This window comes from Diaphorina citri, unplaced genomic scaffold, assembly GCF_000475195.1.
Source record: "Diaphorina citri unplaced genomic scaffold, Diaci psyllid genome assembly version 1.1 scaffold693, whole genome shotgun sequence".
NCBI classification, from domain to species: Eukaryota; Metazoa; Arthropoda; class Insecta; order Hemiptera; family Psyllidae; genus Diaphorina; species Diaphorina citri.
In genome coordinates, this window is record NW_007378126.1 from 104,981 (window position 1) to 126,031 (window position 21,051).

Consider the following 21,051-nt stretch of genomic DNA (forward strand, 5'->3'; position numbering starts at 1 on the left):
GACCCCAGATCATCGAATAATATTGACATATCAACTAATTATTAGTAGGTAATTATGTATTGAACTTTAAAGCGAGGAAGAAGAATATTAGAACGGTCTCTCAATAGACTTTTTAGACCACGGAATATTTTTTTTTTAACATGCTGTGACACATTTCGTACGTTATGCTTGATGTGCAGAGTATATTAAAATAAATAAAATAAATAATACGAGGTAGTAGGTACTTCACATCTTTACTCATGTATTGGTCACGAACTCACGAGAAAAATCAGGTGAGAGAAATTTTCCGGTTCTCAATCATAATTCATTTTCTATCCTTTTTCACTATGATTTCGGCACAAGTGGTAACAAATGTTTAACGATCAGTTAGATGTTATAGGTACAAAGAGAGTGCTTTCTCTGATTTTTTGTTAGCAGTTGGTATTCAGTAGGTATTTATAAGTTTTCCAAGTAGGGTAACAAGAGAGGAAAAACACTCCAGATAGGTACTCCAGAAGTCTCTACATAAAAAAGGAAAATTGTTAAATTAAATCATTTGGTAGGTTTGTGCCCACACAAAGACCTGTGTCCAAGAAAGAAAAGAGGACAAAATATTATCTACCAAAGGCTCATCTGCAAAAAAGGAGAAAAATCACTGATCCTCATTTCTTACCATTGTTCAAGCGGACACCATTCCAAGAAAAAAGATCACAACCACAAACTGAATTCGACGGAAAGTCGCACAAATCAAAAGCACACAGAACACCGGGGTAAATGTAGACGCACTGGGGACACTCGGCGCGGACAACAGTCTAGTCGGAGATTCAAATCTCAACTGAAGATAAGCTCGGACTCATCTGGTCTTGGACCAGGAGGATGGACCTAGTCTGCACGTATCAAGATCATAAATTATTCAATCCGACACAAAATACCCGACGCGGGGGAAATGTTTGGTACAAACGCCGCGTAATGTTGAGGTCAAACGAGGCAAAACGTACGATTTTGTGTCTTAAGCGGCTGTATGACGTACGATAGAACGATAGCGTGTGATTTATCGTACGAAGAACGAAGAACTCGGAATCGCATACTTTTTTTTTATTTTTTAAGAAGTTTGACAGAGGGAACTGTAACTGCTAAAAGATCTTATCGTCCCAAAATTGAAGAGAGAAGGAAGACAGGATAGGAAAAAGCCAACCGAGAACAAACATTATCCCATCAGGATAAAATCCGCCCCGGGCGGGAATCGAACCCGCGGCCTAGCGCTTACCAGGCAGACGCGCTACCCACCAAGCTAACTAGGCTGGCGCCAAAGTTTTTTTCTTTGCTGAATTTGACTTGACGTTTGAGAACAACTCATTACATCTGGTTCTAATGAAGAGTACAGAACATTAAGCACCTACCTAAAGAGTAACATTCGAAATCTTCAGGAGATATGATTTTAATCTACGTCAATACATACAGTACATAGGTACATACCTTCAAGGAATTATGTAATTCTATCCTATGAAATTCTGTATGATGAGTTGATGAGTGATTGTAGGAACAGTGAGTGTAGAAATGGTAACTATATATCTAATTCACTTACTTACCATCATTTTCCAGGTGTTCTCGGTGGATCACTGGAGTTGAGCAACGTTGCGTGTATTTGGTATCCAAACAAGTGACATTACGTGCTTCTGGCTATTTCGGAGTGTCCCTACTCAGTACTTACAGCCTCATAAGAGTCATGAGGAAAACTGAGGACCTGATTCTAATTCTCTAATCCCATCGCAAAGGCAGGAAAGACTGGTAAAATAGACCTATGACCTTACAGAGTGCCAGTCACATGCCAAAAGAAGAAAAATAAGAAGAAGAATGGAGATGAGGAGAAGAAGAAGGAGAGGAGGAGAAAGAAGAAGAAGAAGGAGGAGGAGGAGAAGAAGGAGAGGAGCAGAAGAAGAAGAAGAGGAGGAGGAGAAGTAGAAGAAGGAGGAGAAGAAGAAGGAGAGGAAAACAAGTCCCAGGTACCTAGTTAATAAGGGATAAAGAAAACAAATGTAATTACGTACGTACCTATGTACCGGTCGCTTTAAACTCTTGACGTTTGCGCACCACCTTAACATTCTTGATTGAAATTGGTGGATGTGTCCAACTGCTCAAATTCACCAATTCAACACAGCCTCATAAGAGTCATGAGGAAAACTGAGGACTGAGGACCTGATTCTAATTCTCTAATCCCATCGCAAAGGCAGGAAAGACTGGTAAATAGACCTATGACCTTACAGAGTGCCAGTCACATGCCAAAAGAAGAAAAATAAGAAGAACGGAGATGTGGAGAAGAAGAAGAAGAAGAAGAAAGAGGAGAGGAGGAGGAGAAGAAGAAGGAGAGGAGAAGGAGAAGAAAACAAGTCCCAGGTACCTAGTTAATAAGGGATAAAGAAAACAAATGTAATTACGTACTTAGGTCTTAGGTACCGGTTGCTTTAAACTCTTGACGTTTGCGCACCACCTTAACATTCTTGATTGAAATTGGTGGATGTGTCCAACTGCTCAAATTCACCAATTCAAGAGAGTTCTGACCAAACAGAGAGCCGTCAAATTGACTTGGGCTCTGGAAGTTGAATGGGGCTGGAGTAGAGGGTGTATAGCTGACAGATATTTTATATCTTAAAATACTCCCCATGTAATAAGGAACCATTTGAAAGTTTTTGTTTTTTTTTTTTTCGAAGTTCGAAGCAACATTGACTTTGGTTGATATTCCAAGATTTTAATCACAAATACCTCGGAAATTTGAAACAAAAGAGTTTCATATTCCAATAAATTATACCTTATGTGTGACTATGAAGAGTATGAAGCTAGATATTGGACCTACAGCTCAAACTTACTGAATTAAATTCTTTACTTCTTTCTTCCAATTAGTCAGCTCCCATGGCGTAGTGGTCACTGCGCTCGCCTTGCACGCGGGAGACCCGGGTTCGATTCCCGGCGGGGTCAAGAAATTTGATAGTTTTTGATGCCCCATTAAAGCTCGAAAAAATACCGTTCTTAGACTTCTCTAGAGCTTATGATAACATTCCTAAAATGATAAATACATCAGCATACGTAAAGACGAGAATTTTTTTCTTGATTATCTATTAATTTTAATTTTATTCTTCATTTTGAAAGGTTTCAGAGTTGTGCTTGATTTATCGGTTTGCACTCTTGATAGAGAGAACTTATCGCCTTATCATCCCAAACAAGGGAGGCCTTACTGTCCCGAAGTCGAAGAGAGGAGGACGAGATATTAGAAAGCCAGTTGTTCCGAGAACAAATCTCTGTCATACGGTTCGCCCCGGACGGGAATCGAACCCGCGACCTATCGCTTACAAGTAGGCTTACCAGACGTCCGCTTTTCAGCGGACATGTCCTCCTTTTTATACGTTTGTCCTCCGTCCGCCCGCCTTTTTGAAGTTTCGGCCTCTAAAACCTAAATTACGCAATCATCAAGCAAAATTGATACTTTTTTTTTTGCTTGAAAAATCGCTGCACTTGATAAAAAGGCTCAATCTGCAGAAGCTACAATGGCTTTTCACACAGTAGTGCACCATCATTAATTTAAATCTGTAGATTGTACTGCAAAATTATCATCACACTGGTGGTTTTTGTGTTGATTATTTTCTGCGTCCTCCTTTTGAAATTTCTTGTCTGGTAACCCTACTTACAAGGCAGGCGCGCTACCTCCCAAGCTAACTACTCTAACTAGGCTGTAAATAATTTATTTACATAGGTAGGTATATTTCTTGATTCTACTGTGTCCAAGTTCTCTTGTCAGGCATTTCAGCACAGCTTGTTCTCATACCTTGACGTGCTGGAATTAAGTTGTCACTTGTCAAGTACCTATTGGAAACTTTGAAGAAATGTGATTCCAACTCTTTCTTACACTGTATTTCAACCTCTGTGAGTGGTCAAAAGCAGTGACTCTCAACCCGAAGGTCCTGAGTTCGAAGCCCGACTGGGGCGGAAATTTCCGTTCCCGGATATACATATAGGCATGGAATGCATGGATGTGAAAGAAGTATAATTTAGAAGGCGATTTAGAGGTATGATCTTTTCCAATAATAGTTGTTTAAATAAAAAGAAAGAAAGTAAAAAGGTTTTTTTTTTTAATTACTTAATTAAGCAAGGTCTATTGTAATAACTAATCATTGTACAATATTAAACCCATAAAATACACGAGACCTTGTTTAGACTGCTGGGGTAAAGGGACTTTTTAGTCTCATTCGAGCAGGATTAAACCAACTAGGCTGGCGCAGCAAAAAAAATAATTGTGGAAAAAGAAGTACCTACTCGTATGTTTCAGTTTTTGTTCATGTTAATTGACCATATTTTAGACTGGACACACAAATACTACTCAGACACACAGTAGGCAATATAAGTAAAATTATAATTACACTAAACCTATGACCAACACCAACAAACAAAACCAACTCTCAATGTTCTCAAAAAATCTGTGATGCACGATGAATTTGATGAGTTGTTTGAGTTATGTATTATGTACCTACATACTATTTATTATATGGGTCATATTGAGTGTCTCTACCATAACTACCTTTCAAATTTAACATCTCTACTATTGTCATTAGACCATGCTAAGGACCCGTTAGCTTCCTCAATTAACTACTTGGTTATCTGTGTTAAACTGTTTAACATTTAGCATGTTAACAAGCACACTATTGAACCAAGTGATCAATAGATACCTACCCACACTTGATGAAGGGATAAGAATATTAGAGCCACGGATAGTCCAGTGGTAACGCGCTTGCATGGCATGTAAAAGGTCCCAGGTTCGATTTTCACAATCGGAAGAAAAAAAACCACTTGTATTTGGATTGAAAATGTCATACCATACCGTCTTGAAGTGTGTAGAGGAAAAATGTTAAGGCCTAAGTCTGTTATACGGTCTCAGCTTGAGTGGCGAAAAGGAAAAATCTCAAGAGCCTCAAATCATGGAAAAATTTTCACCTCCACTAATGAGTATTGAAATTATAACAGGGAATAATGTGTGAATCGCACAACATGGAAAATATGCCACATCCACTAATGAAGGTTGAAATTTATTACAGCAGGAAATAATGTGAGTGCAAATCATGGGAACTTTGACACATCCACCAATGGGTATTGAAATTATAACATGGAATAGGTAGGTAATGTGAGTTTATTTATTTGATTACACGCTAAGCATCACGGCCATGTGTGGAAAAAAAAGGTAATGTGAGTATCATAATTATATCATGGAAAATTTGGCACATCCACTAAGCACTAAGAAGTATTGAAATTATGAAAAAATGTGAGAGCCCCGGGGCCCCAGGTCATCGAAAAATTGACATATCAACTAATTATTAGTAGGTAATTATGTATTGAACTTTAAAGCGAGGCAGAAGAATATTAGAACGGTCTCTCATTAGAATTTTTAGACCACGGAATAAAATGAATAATACCTACGAGGTAGTAGGTACCTACTTCACATCTTTACTCATGTATTGGTCACGAACTCACGAGAAAAATCAGGTGAGAGAAATTTTCCGGTTCTCATTCATAATTAATTTTCTATCCTTTTTCACTATAATTTCGGCACAAGTGGTAACAAATTTTTAACGATCAGTTAGATGATTTTTTGTTAACAGTTGGTATTCAGTAGGTATTTATAAGTTTTCCAAGTAGGGTAACAAGAGAGGAAAAACACTCCAGATACTCCAGAAGTACTCTACATAAAAAAGGAAAATTGTCAAATTTAATCATGTAGTAGGTTTGTGTCCACGCAGAGACCTGTGTCCAAGAAAGAAAAGAGGACAAAATATTATCTACCAAAGGCTCATCTGCAAAAAGGAGTAAAATCACTGATGCTCATTTCTTACCATTGTTCAAGCGGACACCATTCCAAGAAAAAAGATCACAACCACAAACTGAATTCGACGCAAAGTCGCACAAATCAAAAGCACACAGAACACCGGGGTAAATGTAGACGCACTGGGGACACTCGGCGCGGACAACAGTCTAGTCGGAGATTCAAATCTCAACTGAAGATAAACTCAGACTCATCTGGTCTTGGACCAGGAGGATGGACCTAGTCTGCACGTATCAAGATCATAAATTATTCAATCCGACACAAAATACCCGACGCGGGGGAAATGTTTGGTACAAACGCCGCGTAATGTTGAGGTCAAACGAGGCAAAACGTACGATTTTGTGTCTTAAGCGGCTGTATGACGTACGATAGAACGATAGCGTGTGATTTATCGTACGAAGAACGAAGAACTCGGAATCGCATACTTTTTTTTTATTTTTTAAGAAGTTTGACAGAGGGAACTGTAACTGCTAAAAGATCTTATCGTCCCAAAATTGAAGAGAGAAGGAAGACAGGATAGGAAAAAGCCAACCGAGAACAAACATTATCCCATCAGGATAAAATCCGCCCCGGGCGGGAATCGAACCCGCGGCCTAGCGCTTACCAGGCAGACGCGCTAACGGGGTAAATGGTTAGTACAAACGCCGCGTAATGTTGAGGTCAAACGAGACAAAACGTACGATTTTGTGTCTTAAGCGGCTGTATGACGTACGGTAGAACGATAGCGTGTGATTTATCGTGCGAAGAACTCGGAATCGCATACTTTTTTTATTTTTTAAGAAGTTTGACAGAGGGAACTGTAACTGCTAAAAAGATCTTATCGTCCCAAAATTGAAGAGAGAAGGAAGACAGGATAGGAAAAAGCCAGCCGAGAACAAACATTATCCGTTCAGGATAAAATCCGCCCCCGGTGGGAGTTGACCCCGCGGCCTAGCGCTTACAAGGCAGACGCGTTACCAACAAAGCTAACTAGGCTTGCGCCAATTTTTTTTCTTTGCTGAATTTGACTTGACGTTTGAGAACAACTCATTACATCTGGTTCTAATGAAGAGTACAGAACATTAAGCACCTACCTAAAGAGTAACATTCGAAATCTTCAGGAGATATGATTTTAATCTACGTCAATACATACAGTACATAGGTACATACCTTCAAGGAATTATGTAATTCTATCCTATGAAATTCTGTATGATGAGTTGATGAGTGATTGTAGGAACAGTGAGTGTAGAAATGGTAACTATATATCTAATTCACTTACTTACCATCATTTTCCAGGTGTTCTCGGTGGATCACTGGAGTTGAGCAACGTTGCGTGTATTTGGTATCCAAACAAGTGACATTACGTGCTTCTGGCTATTTCGGAGTGTCCCTACTCAGTACTCACAGCCTCATAAGAGTCATGAGGAAAACTGAGGACTGAGGACCTGATTCTAATTCTCTAATCCCATCGCAAAGGCAGGAAAGACTGGTAAATAGACCTATGACCTTACAGAGTGCCAGTCACATGCCAAAAGAAGAAAAATAAGAAGAACGGAGATGTGGAGAAGAAGAAGAAGAAGAAGAAAGAGGAGAGGAGGAGGAGAAGAAGAAGGAGAGGAGAAGGAGAAGAAAACAAGTCCCAGGTACCTAGTTAATAAGGGATAAAGAAAACAAATGTAATTACGTACTTAGGTCTTAGGTACCGGTTGCTTTAAACTCTTGACGTTTGCGCACCACCTTAACATTCTTGATTGAAATTGGTGGATGTGTCCAACTGCTCAAATTCACCAATTCAAGTTTTAACATAGCTCTAGGGCTCTACATAATTAATACGGCATTAATATTATACATAATTATCTATTGATTGTTAGCACCATACTGTATTAGTATACTATATTTGGTATTACTATGTATATTTTACATATTGATTGTTTTTCACTCATCAAGTCCTAGTGGGAGGGTTTTATTGTTTCTGTATCTAATTTATGTTTTGATAGTTTACTACTTCACCTACTTACCATCATTTTCCAGGTGTTCTCGGTGGATCACTGGAGTTGAGCAACGTTGCGTGTATTTGGTATCCAAACAAGTGACATTACCCTATAAATTTAAACTGAGGTGACCCCCGCTGTCCATTATCAGGTCTGGACAAACAGGAGGAGGAGAAGAAGAAGGAAGAGGAGGAGAAGGACGGAGGAGAAAAACTCACTTGTCAGAGGAGTTAACTTAGTAATAGCCCCAGAGTACTCCCAGTAGCTCAGAAGAAGAACGTTAGACTCACAACCTGGGGGCTGGGGTTCGAGTTCTAGCTGCGGCATAAAAAGTAGAACCATGGAGGAAGGTCATCATTTGTTAATATTTGTCAAGATAAGATTAAAGTCAAATTAATTCCTTTATGAATAGATAAACCTTGTAACAAATTGTTCGAAAAAGCATCGAACTTTTCAAAGATCAAGTTTGTTGTTGAGAAATTTTACAATAACCAGGGCTGGAACTGAGTTAAATTAAAATTAATAGAACATACCTACTGTGACTGGAGTGGAGTGTGAGCTGAACGGATTAAGGTCAGTACACACTTAACCGCATGGAGCGCACGCCAACATACGGCTGAGTGTTGAACGTGCTACGGCGAGAAAGAAAAACAAGACATTTGAACTTAGGTACCTACCTATAGCCTGTAGAGACATACATAACCACAACCACACGAGCAACGTGTTGCGTGGTAGTGTGGTGATGTGTGTCCCGACATCACGTTCTGCTGTTATGTGTGTGTCCTATGGAAATCAGACTTAACGCCACAACAACAACACCAAACAATTTCCATAAGAGTATATGACATGCTGTATTTACTATTAGACTAATATGGGTTAGACAATCCCTGGACAGCTGTTTCGAGCTTTTGGCTCTCATCAGCAGGGAGTTGTCTTGAAGAGAAAAGATAAAAAAATTTCGGACATTACCGACCCTGAAACTCCATCACATTTGGAGAAGATGTTCCAACAGTTTCATATAGATTTCCACTGAGAATCTATTCAAGCAATGCTGTTGTTACGTTATACCCTCAATATTGAACAGTGATTCCCAACCTATAGTTTCCCTCTGTAAATAACGTTCAATAAATAAAAAAAAAAAAAAGATTCCCCAACCAGGGTGTTTGACGGCACGGATTTAAAAGTTATCGCGAGAACCTAAGGTTTATCTTAAGATTATCTCCGTGCTACTAAACAAGCTAACTAGGCTGGCAACTTTCCACTTATTTACTGTAGGATTAGAGTGGAAAAATTTGGTTTACCAACGTTGTAAAAGTATGCCGCAAGACCAAAAAGTTTAGAAACCACTGCGTTATGTCAATATGCTAATGCTGCATAGAGTGGAATGCTTCTGTACATATGGGTGCCCGCCCACCCGTCTGTCATAAACATCAGATTTATATGTATACCTACTCCACTGTCCGCCATTTTATTTTGACCTTCCGCCATTTTATTGACCTGAGCCAAATTCTAGTCCGTGTCGGCCCGTCAAATGAAGGACTTGAAGTTTATGTTGAACGCGTGTTAGGTAAAGGTCCAAGGTTCAAGATGAGGTTTGATTGTTCTAGGTTCTTGTGAACTCTTTAGCGGTTAACTGTCAACCTGTGACAAGCGATCCATTGTCAGAAATAATGCAAAATCTTCGAGTTAATACTTGGAACAAAAACAATTCCGTCAGACCAAAGCTTGACCTGATATAAGCACACAATCATTCATTCTGAGTTAAAACTTGGAACAAAAACAATTCCGTCAGACCAAAGCTTGACCTGATATAAGCACACAATCATTCATTCTGAGTTAACACTTGGAACAAAAACAATTCCGTCAGACCAAAGCTTGACCTGATATAAGCACACAATCATTCATTCAAATTACCACCACTTGCAAGTAGGTATTAGACAGTCATCGAAATCGTTCTCACAACTTTGAGGAGCTGCAACCCAATATCAAGGATAGAGCTAAAAAATTATAGTGGCACCGCCGAAAATCGAACCCGGACCTCTTACGTACCACGCCAGTGAGGATCACGAGCCTACGAAAACTATTTAGAATAATGTTTCTATTCTTATCTTATGTAGATAGGTAGGTAAGATAAGAATAGGTACCTACTATCTATTTTTAGCTATAATATCTGCATAAATACGTACGTACCTATTCTTATGAGAAGACAATCTGCATAACTAATGAATCTAATACGGGGTATGGTTTAATAGTTTATTCCTAGGTTAACATCATTAATAATAAAATGCTGTAAATTACTATTGACTCGGCTTAAAAGGTTAATCCGCCTGAACGGATTAAGTGGAGTGTGAGCTGAATGGATTAAGTGGAGTGTGAGCTGAATGGATTAAGTGGAGTGTGACCTGAACGGATTAAGGTCAGTACACACTTAACCGCATGGAGCGCACGCCAACATACGGCCGAGTGTTGAACTTGCTACGGCGAGAAAGAAAAACAAGACATTTGAACTTAGGTACCTACCTATAGCCTGTAGAGACACACAACCACAACCACACGAGCAACGTGTTGCGTGGTAGTGTGGTGATGTGTGTCCGGACATCACGTTCTGCTGTTATGTGTGTGTCCTATGGAAATCAGACTTAACGCCACTACAACAACAACAACAACAACAACACCAAACAATTGCCATAAGAGTATATGACATGCTGTATCTACTATTAGACTGGTATGAGTTAGACAATCCCTGGACAGCTGTTTCGAGCTTTTGGCTCTCATCAGCAGGGAGTTGTCTTGAAGAGCAAAGATAAAAAAAATTTCGGACATTACCAACCCTGAAACTCCATCACATTTGGAGAAGATGTTCCAACAGTTTCATAGATTTCCACTGAGAATCTATTCAAGCAATGCTGTTGTTACGTTATACCCTCAATATTGAACAGTGATTCCCAACCAGGGTGTTTGACGGCACGGATTTAAAAGTTATCGCGAGAACCTAAGGTTTATCTTAAGATTATCTCCGTGCTACTAAACAAGCTAACTAGGCTGGCAACTTTCCACTTATTTACTGTAGGATTAGAGTGGAAAAATTTGGTTTACCAACGTTGTAAAAGTATGCCGCAAGACCAAAAAGTTTAGAAACCACTGCGTTATGTCAATATGCTAATGCTGCATAGAGTGGATTGCTTCTGTAGATATGGGTGCCCGCCCACCCTTCTGTCATAAACATCAGATTTATATGTATACCTACTCCACTGTCCGCCATTTTATTTTGACCTTCCGCCATTTTATTGACCTGAGCCAAATTCTAGTCCGTGTCGGCCCGTCAAATGAAGGACTTGAAGTTTATGTTGAACGCGTGTTAGGTAAAGGTCCAAGGTTCAAGATGAGGTTTGATTGTTCTAGGTAATCTAGGTTCTTGTGGCCTCTTTAGCGGTTAACTGTCAACCTGTGACAAGCGATCCATTGTCAGAAATAATGCAAAATCTTCGAGTTAAAACTTGGAACAAAAACAATTCCGTCAGACCAAAGCTTGGACCTGATATAAGTACACAATCATTCATTCGGATTAAAATTACCACTATAGGAACTCACAAGTAGGTAAACATCTAAATTGTCCTCACGAGACTGAGTAGCTACAACTCGATATCAAGGATACATAAGCTAAGAAATTGTGCTGAATTTGTTGGCACCGCCGGAAATCAAACCCGGACCTCTTGCGTACCACGCCAGTGATGATCACGAGACTTTGAAAACTATTGAAAAAAATACCTACTATCTATATTTTTAGCTACAATATCTGCATAAATACATATGTACCTATTCTTATGAGAATAGGTATTGAGAATACAATCTGTATAACTATGCATCTAATATGGTGTATGGTTTAATAGTTTATTCCTAGGTTAACATCATTAATAATAAAATGCTGTAAATTACTATTGACTCGGCTTAAAAGGTTAATCCGAACGGTGTTAATAGGGGGACACTCTCAGGAGCCATTTAACCCATGATATACAAGGTGGTACAAAAGGTGAGTTAGGTACCGTGATTTAAAGAAGGACTCTTTTTTGTAATATTTCCTAGATATCTATTTTTTCTTCAGTGTTGATCAAATTGAAAAAGTACCTAGTCCAAAATCCAAGAAGACAATTCCAAAAATCGTTCAAAATTTAGGAAAATACATGCCTAAATTATCTAAGTTTCTATGATTTTTTTCTGACACTGAAACTTTTTTGTTCTATTTGGTATTTTAGGACCTACTGGTAGCTCAAATTGAGAGCATTTTCCGATCCAGTTTATGAGTTTATAGAGAATTTAGAATCCAAGCTAACTACCTACTCTAGCTAGGCTGTAAATAATTTATTTCCATACCTACCTATTTCTTGATTCTTCTTTGTCCAAGTTCTCTTGTCAGGCATTTCAGCATAGCTTGTTCTCATACCTTGACGTGCTGAAATTAAGTTGTCACTTGTCAAGTATTGGAAACTTTGAAGAAATGTGATTCCAACTCTTTCTTACACTGTATTTCAACCTCTGTGAGTGGTCAAAAGCAGTGACTCTCAACCGTTCACAGAAGAGGACAGCTGCAAATGCGGAGCAATCGAAGACGTGGCCCATCTCTTATCCTGTCCCAATCTACCAGAAAAGTGCACTCTAGAGCAGTGTTTCTTAATTGGTGTTCCGCGGAACCTAGGGGTTCCGTGAGCTGACGGCAAGGGTTCCGCGAGATATTTTGGAAAAATCATACAATAGATAAAATGCAGTTTCAAACGGTATTTCTGCATGCAAAAAAGCATGCAGAAATACCACTCTTCCCATAGTAATAAATAAAAATAAAGGGTTCACAGAAGAGGACAGCTGCAAATGAAGAGCAATCGAAGACGTGGCCCATCTCTTATCCTCTCCCAATCTACCAGAACAGTGCACTCTAGAGGACTTGCAGACAGCAAACGCCAAAGGAGTGGCCGTGGCCATCTACTGGAGACATAAGATCTGACAATATGGTGATCCGGATACGGAAAGTTTTCCTTTCGGAAGTAAAACGATTTCCCCTCTTTAAGATGGTGTGTCATCTTTGATTTCCAATGGTTTAGTACAGACCCTACCATGCCAAAAGAGAGGAAACCAACGCCTCAGTTGTCCTTAGAAGGCCTTTTATTCCCCTAAATATGCATTACGCAATTCTAAATCAATTTCAAAGAGCCCATTTCTTCGATTAATCAGCAAGACTGATTTGTATGCAGGACTTTGCCACCAACCTGTGCGACTAAAACACATAGTGGTTAAACTCTTCTAAGGTTTGAATAATAGCTCCTTACTTACTCCATACGAAACTTACAACCTGGTGTAATAAAACATATATGTAGATTCCAAGATTCTTGTTGATACTAAAACCATAAGACTTACGAGACTCATCAAAACAAACATCAGGGTCTGATTACATCAAGAGTGCAAACCGATAAATCAAGCACAACTCTGAAACCTTTCAAAATGAAGAATAAAATTAAAATTAATAGATAATCAAGAAAAAAAATTCTCGTCTTTACGTATGCTGATGTATTTATCATTTTAGGAATGTTATCATAAGCTCTAGAGAAGTCTAAGAGAACGGTATCCTGTGGATCTTGTTGGGCGTTTTCAATTGCGGGTAAGTTTTCAAACTACCTATTACAATATCTGTAATATAATTGAATTAGTTCTTCAACTTGTTTGTCGTTTTAGCACAGATAATCATCAATTTAGTCAATTATTTATGGATTTATTATATTAGCAATCAATTTTATTTGTATTGTTTTGTACAAAGCTTATAATGGTACCTGAGATCAATCAATGTCATTTCTCATTTTTTAAAAAATTGTACATGGTATCTTAAGGCTAAAAATTGAGAAATCACATTGATCAATTTTGTTTATTAATTTTCCCAGGAATGTTGGAGGGTCAATATGCCATCAAGACCGGAAAACTGGTCGAGTTCTCTAAATCTCAGCTGGTAGAATGTGCCAAACAGTGTAGCGGATGCGGCGGCTGTGATGGATTGGAACAACCTATTGAATACACTCACCAAGCAGGACTGGAGTCTGAAAAGGACTATCCTTATAGAAATGGAAACGGAGAAAAATTCAAATGTGCATATGATAAGTCCAAAGTCAAACTATTCACAGGGAAAGACTTCCTGTATTTCAACGGATCGGAAACAATGAAGAAAATTTTGTACAAGTATGGACCGTTGTCAGTGGGTTTAAATGGGCATTTGATACATTTTTATAATGGAACTCCGATTAAGAAAAACGATGAAATCTGTTCGCCTAATGCTATAGGCCATGCTGTGCTACTAGTAGGATACGGCAAGCAGGATGATATTCCGTATTGGCTCGCACGGAATAGTTGGGGACCCATAGGACCAGATGAAGGATTTTTCAAGATAGAGCGAGGCAACAACGCTTGCGGTATTGAAACAATAGCGGGTTATGCTACAATTGATGTTGTGTGAGTTCCTTGTCAAACTGAGGGAGGAGAAACTGTGATGAATCTACGTATGTAAACAAGAAATACTGGAACACTAGTTGTAACCATAAGTGTAACATGGTTTTTGCCTTTCGATGACTTGTAGGTAATTTTGTGTCTTGATGTTTGGTTTTCATTTGTTTAATGATTTGAAATAAAGCAATACTTAAATTAGGTATACATAGCATAGAAAAGTACAACTCATTTGATCTTATTCAAAGCAAAGGGTTTTGCTGGGGTTACTTTGCTCTAATCTTTTTCATTGGTTTAATGATTTGAAATAAAGCAATACCTAATTAGGTATACATAGCATAGAAAAGTACAACTCATTTGATCTTATTCAAAGCAAAGGGTTTTGCTGGGGTTACTTTGCTCTAATCATGTAATTTCAGCCCCGGATTAAGGCCTGTTCAACCTATTTCCGCGAACAGGGCGGCGCGCTGCGGGGGGACGGCTTGGCCGCCGCCCCCCTTTTTTTGACGAGGGGAAAAAAATTTCAAGGAAACGCTTAACCTGGAACACGATAGACGAGAAGTTCAAGCCCGAGAACACGCCTCATGGAGTACATATAGTACACCAGGACACGCGCTATCAGACCCCCACCTCCCGCCTAGGAGTCCAGGAGTTTGGCCGCCGCCCCCCTTTTTGACGAGGGAAAAAAAATTCCAAGGAAACGCTTAACCTGGAACACGATAAACGAGAAGTTCGAGCCCGAGAACACGCCTCATGGAGTACATATAGTACACCAGGACACGCGCTATCAGACCCCCACCTCCCGCCTAGGAGTCCAGGAGTGTGGGATTTAGTATGTATCTAGAGCAGTGACGCTCTTGGTTACGAAAACCGACCCACTAAAACTTAACCCCTCGCAGATGGTAAATACTCCTCTCTGGAAACTGCAATAAACTCCAGAGAGGTTACCTAACCGTACTAATTTCAGTTTGTTACTTTCGTTATATCATTACTCATTCTTTGATTCATTGAGGATTAGGGAGATGAATCCCTTCAAATTTCTATCATTTTTGATTTTTTTTTTTCATATTATATCCACCACCGAAGTATAAGTAATAATACTATGTATTAGTTATACCTACGTGGGTGATTCCAGTTCATCTCACAAACATTTCAGGCATACAGGTACATAGTCAGATCGCCCTCTTCATTGTAGAGGAGGGAGACCTGACTGTTAATCATTCATACATTCGTTTAATTATATCACATTGAAATTGAACATTCTTGTCCCACAGGCAAAGGGAAGGAGGGTTGGCAAAGTCCTCCGTCCCTTTCTCTGCTTTCAAGAGTGTTCATATTTACAATCATGTCAGTGTTTTTACAAATAAATACTTTCCAAGTAGCAGGCAAGGCAAGGGGGAAGAGGATTGGCAACCGGTGCCCCCTTCTCGTATTCTCTGCTTTCAAGAGTATTCATATTTAGAATCATGTCAGTGTTTTTACAAATAAATACTTTCCAAGTAGCAGGCAAGGCAAGGGGGAAGAGGATTGGCAACCGGTGCCCCCTTCTCTGCTACGGGTAAAGTTTACTTAATCTTATAAATAAAGATAGAACGGAAACAATAAACATACATTTAAAGAAAGCTAATACAGAGGCAAAATGAAGGAGGATTGGCAAGGTCCGAAGTCCCTTTCTCTGCTTCTGAACCTACACAAATTATGTAATATACCTACAACAATACAGATAAATAACAAGAAACCTACATACCTATACCTATTATATTTTACAGTTAACGTGGCAACACTTTCCACAACCATCTGCTGTCCCAGGCCATCACACGTATCAGCCCGGGTCAGCAGATTTGATGGTACAGTGTTAGTGTTAGCACAGTAATACATAGGTAAATATAATGCTTTTATCGCGTCGTTCAATTGCCATTCAAGAAAAACATTGTTCGTATAATCAAATATATACAAGTAGGAGATATAACTACATAATTATATTCCCATGCTGCAAGTTCGTGTGGTTTCTATCAAACATTCCCCATGAATTTATTCTGCCTATTTGTTATTCATTTGGCGTTTTTCACCCTCGTCCTATTCTAGTTCCTAAGATACACAGGAACTGGGATGGAGAAGGAGTGGGGATGTTAGGTGTGATGGTTATTCGTTACCGTCGGTATATCGAGCATACCGCGTAGGAATCCTACCAGGCCCCAGACACCAGTGCACAGGCTATTAATCTTTTTTTTTTTTTTTTAGTGATGCAGCAACCCACTACCTTCCCACGAAAACATACTTTCGTAGGAAGATACCAAATTGCACTGGATTTTGCTCGCCCGTACTCCTGGAAAAAAAGACGCTCCCCTGGGGCTTGCCGCCCCCTTGGGCTTTGCCGCCCCCTGGGGCTTTGCCACCGCCCCCTAGGGGTTCTTTCCGCCCCCCCCCCTGGGGGTTTTGTCTGAAACTTTGCTGTTAGCAGCCCTCGGCGCCCTTTGCCAACTTCTGTCGCCCCCTCATCGCCAGTTTTTGGACCTCTAGTACCCTTTGCCACCCCTCTGGCACCCTTTTCCACCCCCTGATGCTTGTAATTGGCTATCTGGCGCCCTTTCCCCCCCCTCCCCCCCAGTGTCGCCCCTTTTTGCCATCTGCTGTCCTTTGATGCCTCTAACGACCTTTTCCACCATCTAGGCATGAATCTTCTCTATCGATTTCAGTCGCCCTCCCCCCCAGTGTTGCCCCTTTTTGCCATCTGCTGTCCTTTGATGCCTCTAACGACCTTTTCCACCATCTAGGCATGAATCTTCTCTATCGATTTCAGTCGCCTTGGCGCCCTTTGCCAACTCCTGTCGCCATTTACCACCCTCTCGCAGCCCGTTTTTGGACGCCGAAAGCCCTTTGCCGCCCTTCTGGCGCCCTTTGCCACTCCCTGGTGCTCTCTAGCGTTCTTTGTCGCTCCCCTAGCGCCCTTTGTTACCCCCAGTGTTCTTTGCCGCCCGCTTTTTGTCATATGCTCTCCTTTGAAGCTCCTAACGCCCTTTTCCACTCCCTCGTCAACTTTGCCGCCCTCTAACGACCTTTTCCACCACCTCTGGAACTTCTCTATCGGTTTCGGCCGCCCTAGGCAACTTTGAAAATCCCTAGCGCAATTTACCCCCCCCCCCCTCGCGGCCGTTTTTGGATCCCTAGTGTCCTTTGCCGCCCTTTGTCGCTCCCCTAACGCTATTTGCCTCTTTTTACTTTCCTTATCCTATAGGAAGGAAAGTAATGTAATCGGGTCAAAATTTCGATGGTCAGTTTTTAGTGCCAAAACACGTTTTGAGATCCCTAGAGCCTAAATCCAAAGTTTTAGCCATTGGTCCGGGTGTGTGTCTGTCTGTCTGTAAACAAAATATCTCGAGAACGGTAAGACCTAGAGACTTGAAATTTGAAATGTAGATGTCAAATGTGACACGGATGCGACACGAAACTTTTGGTTACGATCGGTGCAACGGTTGGCGGCATTTTACCGCTTTTTGGCGGTTTTCGGTGTAATTTAACAATATCTCGGGAACGGTACAAGCTAGAGTCTAGAGACTTGAAATTTGGTATGTAGTTCACAAATGTGACAAGGATGCAACACAAAACCTGATGGTTGAGATGGTTGCTGCGCTTGGTGGTATTTTGACCGTTTTTGGACAGATTTCGACCGTTTTTTGGCGGTTTTCAGCTATAGCGACAAAACGGTTAGAGATATTGTAAAAGTAAGGGTAAAAGAACACTCAAATAACCATCATTCAATAGGATAAGGAAAGTCGTGTGATGTTCACACCAGATTTTTTTTTTTTTTTTTTACTAGAGTGGAAACCTACTCATAAAGTCTCGATAAAATTTCGCCTGCGGCGCTGTAGTTCATCTGTTCACCTTAAATTAAAGGAAAAATTCTGTACATGATTGTATCCTAAATTAATGACGTACCTAAAGATTTCATTTTTGACAAGCCTGATTCTCTCACTATTGGTGACCAAAAATTTCGCCTGCGGCGCGCGTTATTCTACTCACCTCTTTTCATATCAAATTTGAAATTGGACAAATTAATATGTAAAGATATCACCCACCCTCCTTCGTGAAAAAAAATGGTTAGGTCTTATTTCAGCAGGCTAACTTGATTTTTCGAAATTTTCAATTATTTATGGATTTATTATATTAGCAATCAATTTTATTTGTATTGTTTTGTACAAAGCTTATGGTACCTGAGATCAATCAATGTCATTTCTCATTTTTTTTTTTTTTTTTTTTTTTTTTTTTTTTTTTTTTTTTTTTAACTGTACATGGTATCTTAAGGCTAAAAATTGAGAAATCACATTGATCAATTTTGTTTATTAATTTTCCCAGGAATGTTGGAGGGTCAATATGCCATCAAGAATTTTCGCCTGCGGCGCAGTTTACTTAGAGTAAATCCCTAAGAGGGCATCGAAGCCCCTAGATCAGTGAAAAAGTGTTGAAAGAAATGAAATAAATCGGGTCCATTATTGAAATCCCTAAGAGGGCATCGAAGCCCCTAGATCAGTGAAAAAGTGTTGAAAGAAATGAAATAAATCGGTCCATTATTTTCAGCGGGAGGGGGATTTCGATTTTTGAACAGGGCGCCAAAGAAGCTTGATCTGGCCGGCCGGCCCTGTCCATGATCATAATATATGCTTTAAAATGCTTCCTATTCGAGATATGGAGCAAAAAGAGCAAACGTTATACTTTCTCTATTTTTCTTATTAATGACACCTACTCACCTTTCATTTAGGAGGTTAATTTGCACTAGAAATAAATTGCGCCGCAGGCGATTTTTTTTTTTAAAAAATTAGGGTTCAAGTCGTTTGATTTCATTAAACTCTTTTTCTCTGATCTATGAGCTTGAGCTCCCACAAGATGTATAGCTACTGGCTACTCATTCATTACAAATTAACTGCGCCGCAGGCAATTTTTTTAATATGGGTGGGTACACCCTTTCAGAAACGCAGTCCTATCGAATTTCAAATCTTCCGTGCCGCAGGCGAAAATTTTCAAAAAGCGTGTTCCTGAAATTTGTCGTTTTTTCATTTTCGGCACAATACTTCTACACATTTTGAACTTTTTCCCAGATGAAAACCAAGAAAAGCAAATTAAATTAGAGCGCAAAGGCGAATTTTTTAAAATTTTGCTACAACCTTTCAGGTATGCAGTTTGATCGAACTTAAATTTTCAGCACCGCAGGCGAAATTTTTCAAAAAGTAGGTAGATATGTGCCTCATGCTTGTCTCGAGTTAATTGTTAACGTAGGTATGTACCTAATTCTTAGATATTTTTCTATACATTTCTTCTCCTAAACCTAGCTGAACGCCAAAAAGAGCAAAATAAATTAGAGCGCCGCAGGCGAAATTTTTTAAAATTTTGGTCTACAATCTGAGAAATCCAGTCTCACCAAATTAAAATTTTCAGCGCCGCAGGCGATTTTTTAAATTTTTTGTGTAGCCCTTTCAAGGTTGCATAATACTTTTTGAAATTTTCTAAGGGGGGGCAGCTACCCCCCCCCCCTTCCCCCCACCTTCCTACACCCATGCCTCGTATAATGATTGATATGACAACCTATTTTTAGGGACATACTTCAGAATTTCTTATAGTTCTATGTATATCTCGTGTTTCTGCTCTTTAATTTATGATCACTTGAGAAAATTTATTATTTTTGCAGTCAATTTTAACTCATACGTCTGAACCCCGTTAAAAACTGAGTATAAAAACAATGTCTAACCATTATCCGCCACCAGTAAAGTACAAGTCTGTTTAGGGTGAATAATTAGAGTTTTCTGAGGGATGACATATCACACTCTACAATTAGACCATGTTATTGGAGGATACAGCCTACATGTTCAATTTACTGGATACTTGATAAGTCTTCCAGCTAGTTTTTCGTTTGATAGCCTTCGGGGGACATTAAATTTAACTACCTATTGATCTCGAACTATTTGAGTGTGGTCAAATTTATAGATCTTGGATCTTTATATTTCATGTACTTTGGTTTAATCGAATCTTTGTACTCTGCCCTCATCAAATTGAGTAAGTATTTCAGAACTACAAACATTTTGCTTCATAGGAGAACCAGTTTTTCTATAATTTCAAGTGTAAATCCAAGAACTCACCTGAGCATGAGGTGAACTTCAGTTTTATGAATCAATGTTTCTATTCCTATAGATATGTATTATGTACAGAATGTGAATTAATGAAATTGTCACAGACATTGGACTTGCGGCAATCCAGAACTAAACTCGGTGTTCTAAGCCGGCGGCTTACAAGTACTCGTAAGTATCTGAAGACGACAAAAAGAAAAAAATAACACTGAACCAGAATTTCATAACTGGTTTTGACACTGACCTTGGTAGCCGCCCATTCATCATTTTCACTCAAACGTGTTGTAACTTTGTAACCTTAGACGGATTTTTATTTAGGGCGTTTACAGAAGTTCCATTGCGTCAGGGGGGATAGACTGGAGTCAAGACTCAAGAATGCTGCGATTAGTAGACAATACTCACAAACTTGCTGCTTGTTGGTAAGTTATAAATAACCACTTTGAATTTTAATCTCTCTTGCTGACGATATTTGATGATGTCGATTGTGATTCTACAGAGAAGAAAAACAACTTTTCCCTCTACATTCTTTTGGACAAGGAAAAGTTCCTTTTCCTAGAGAAAAATTCTTCATGCTTGGTAAACATGACCTCTAATACAAACCAAGTCTTCAGTTACGTCATGCTCATATTTACCATACTATGAGAAT

At 39.5% G+C, this 21,051-nt stretch overlaps 1 protein-coding gene across 1 annotated transcript; it reads left to right on the top strand.

Annotated features, from left to right (window-relative positions):
- Positions 1–12,918: 12,918 nt before the first annotated feature.
- LOC103511254 (cathepsin F-like) lies at positions 12,919–14,357 on the top strand. Its single transcript, XM_008475972.2, has 3 exons — positions 12,919–12,961; positions 13,400–13,459; positions 13,737–14,357. Exons 1-3 carry the CDS (start codon positions 12,919–12,921, stop codon positions 14,300–14,302), a joined length of 669 nt encoding a protein of 222 aa, XP_008474194.1. The 3' UTR covers positions 14,303–14,357.
- The last annotated feature ends 6,694 nt before the right edge of the window (positions 14,358–21,051 follow it).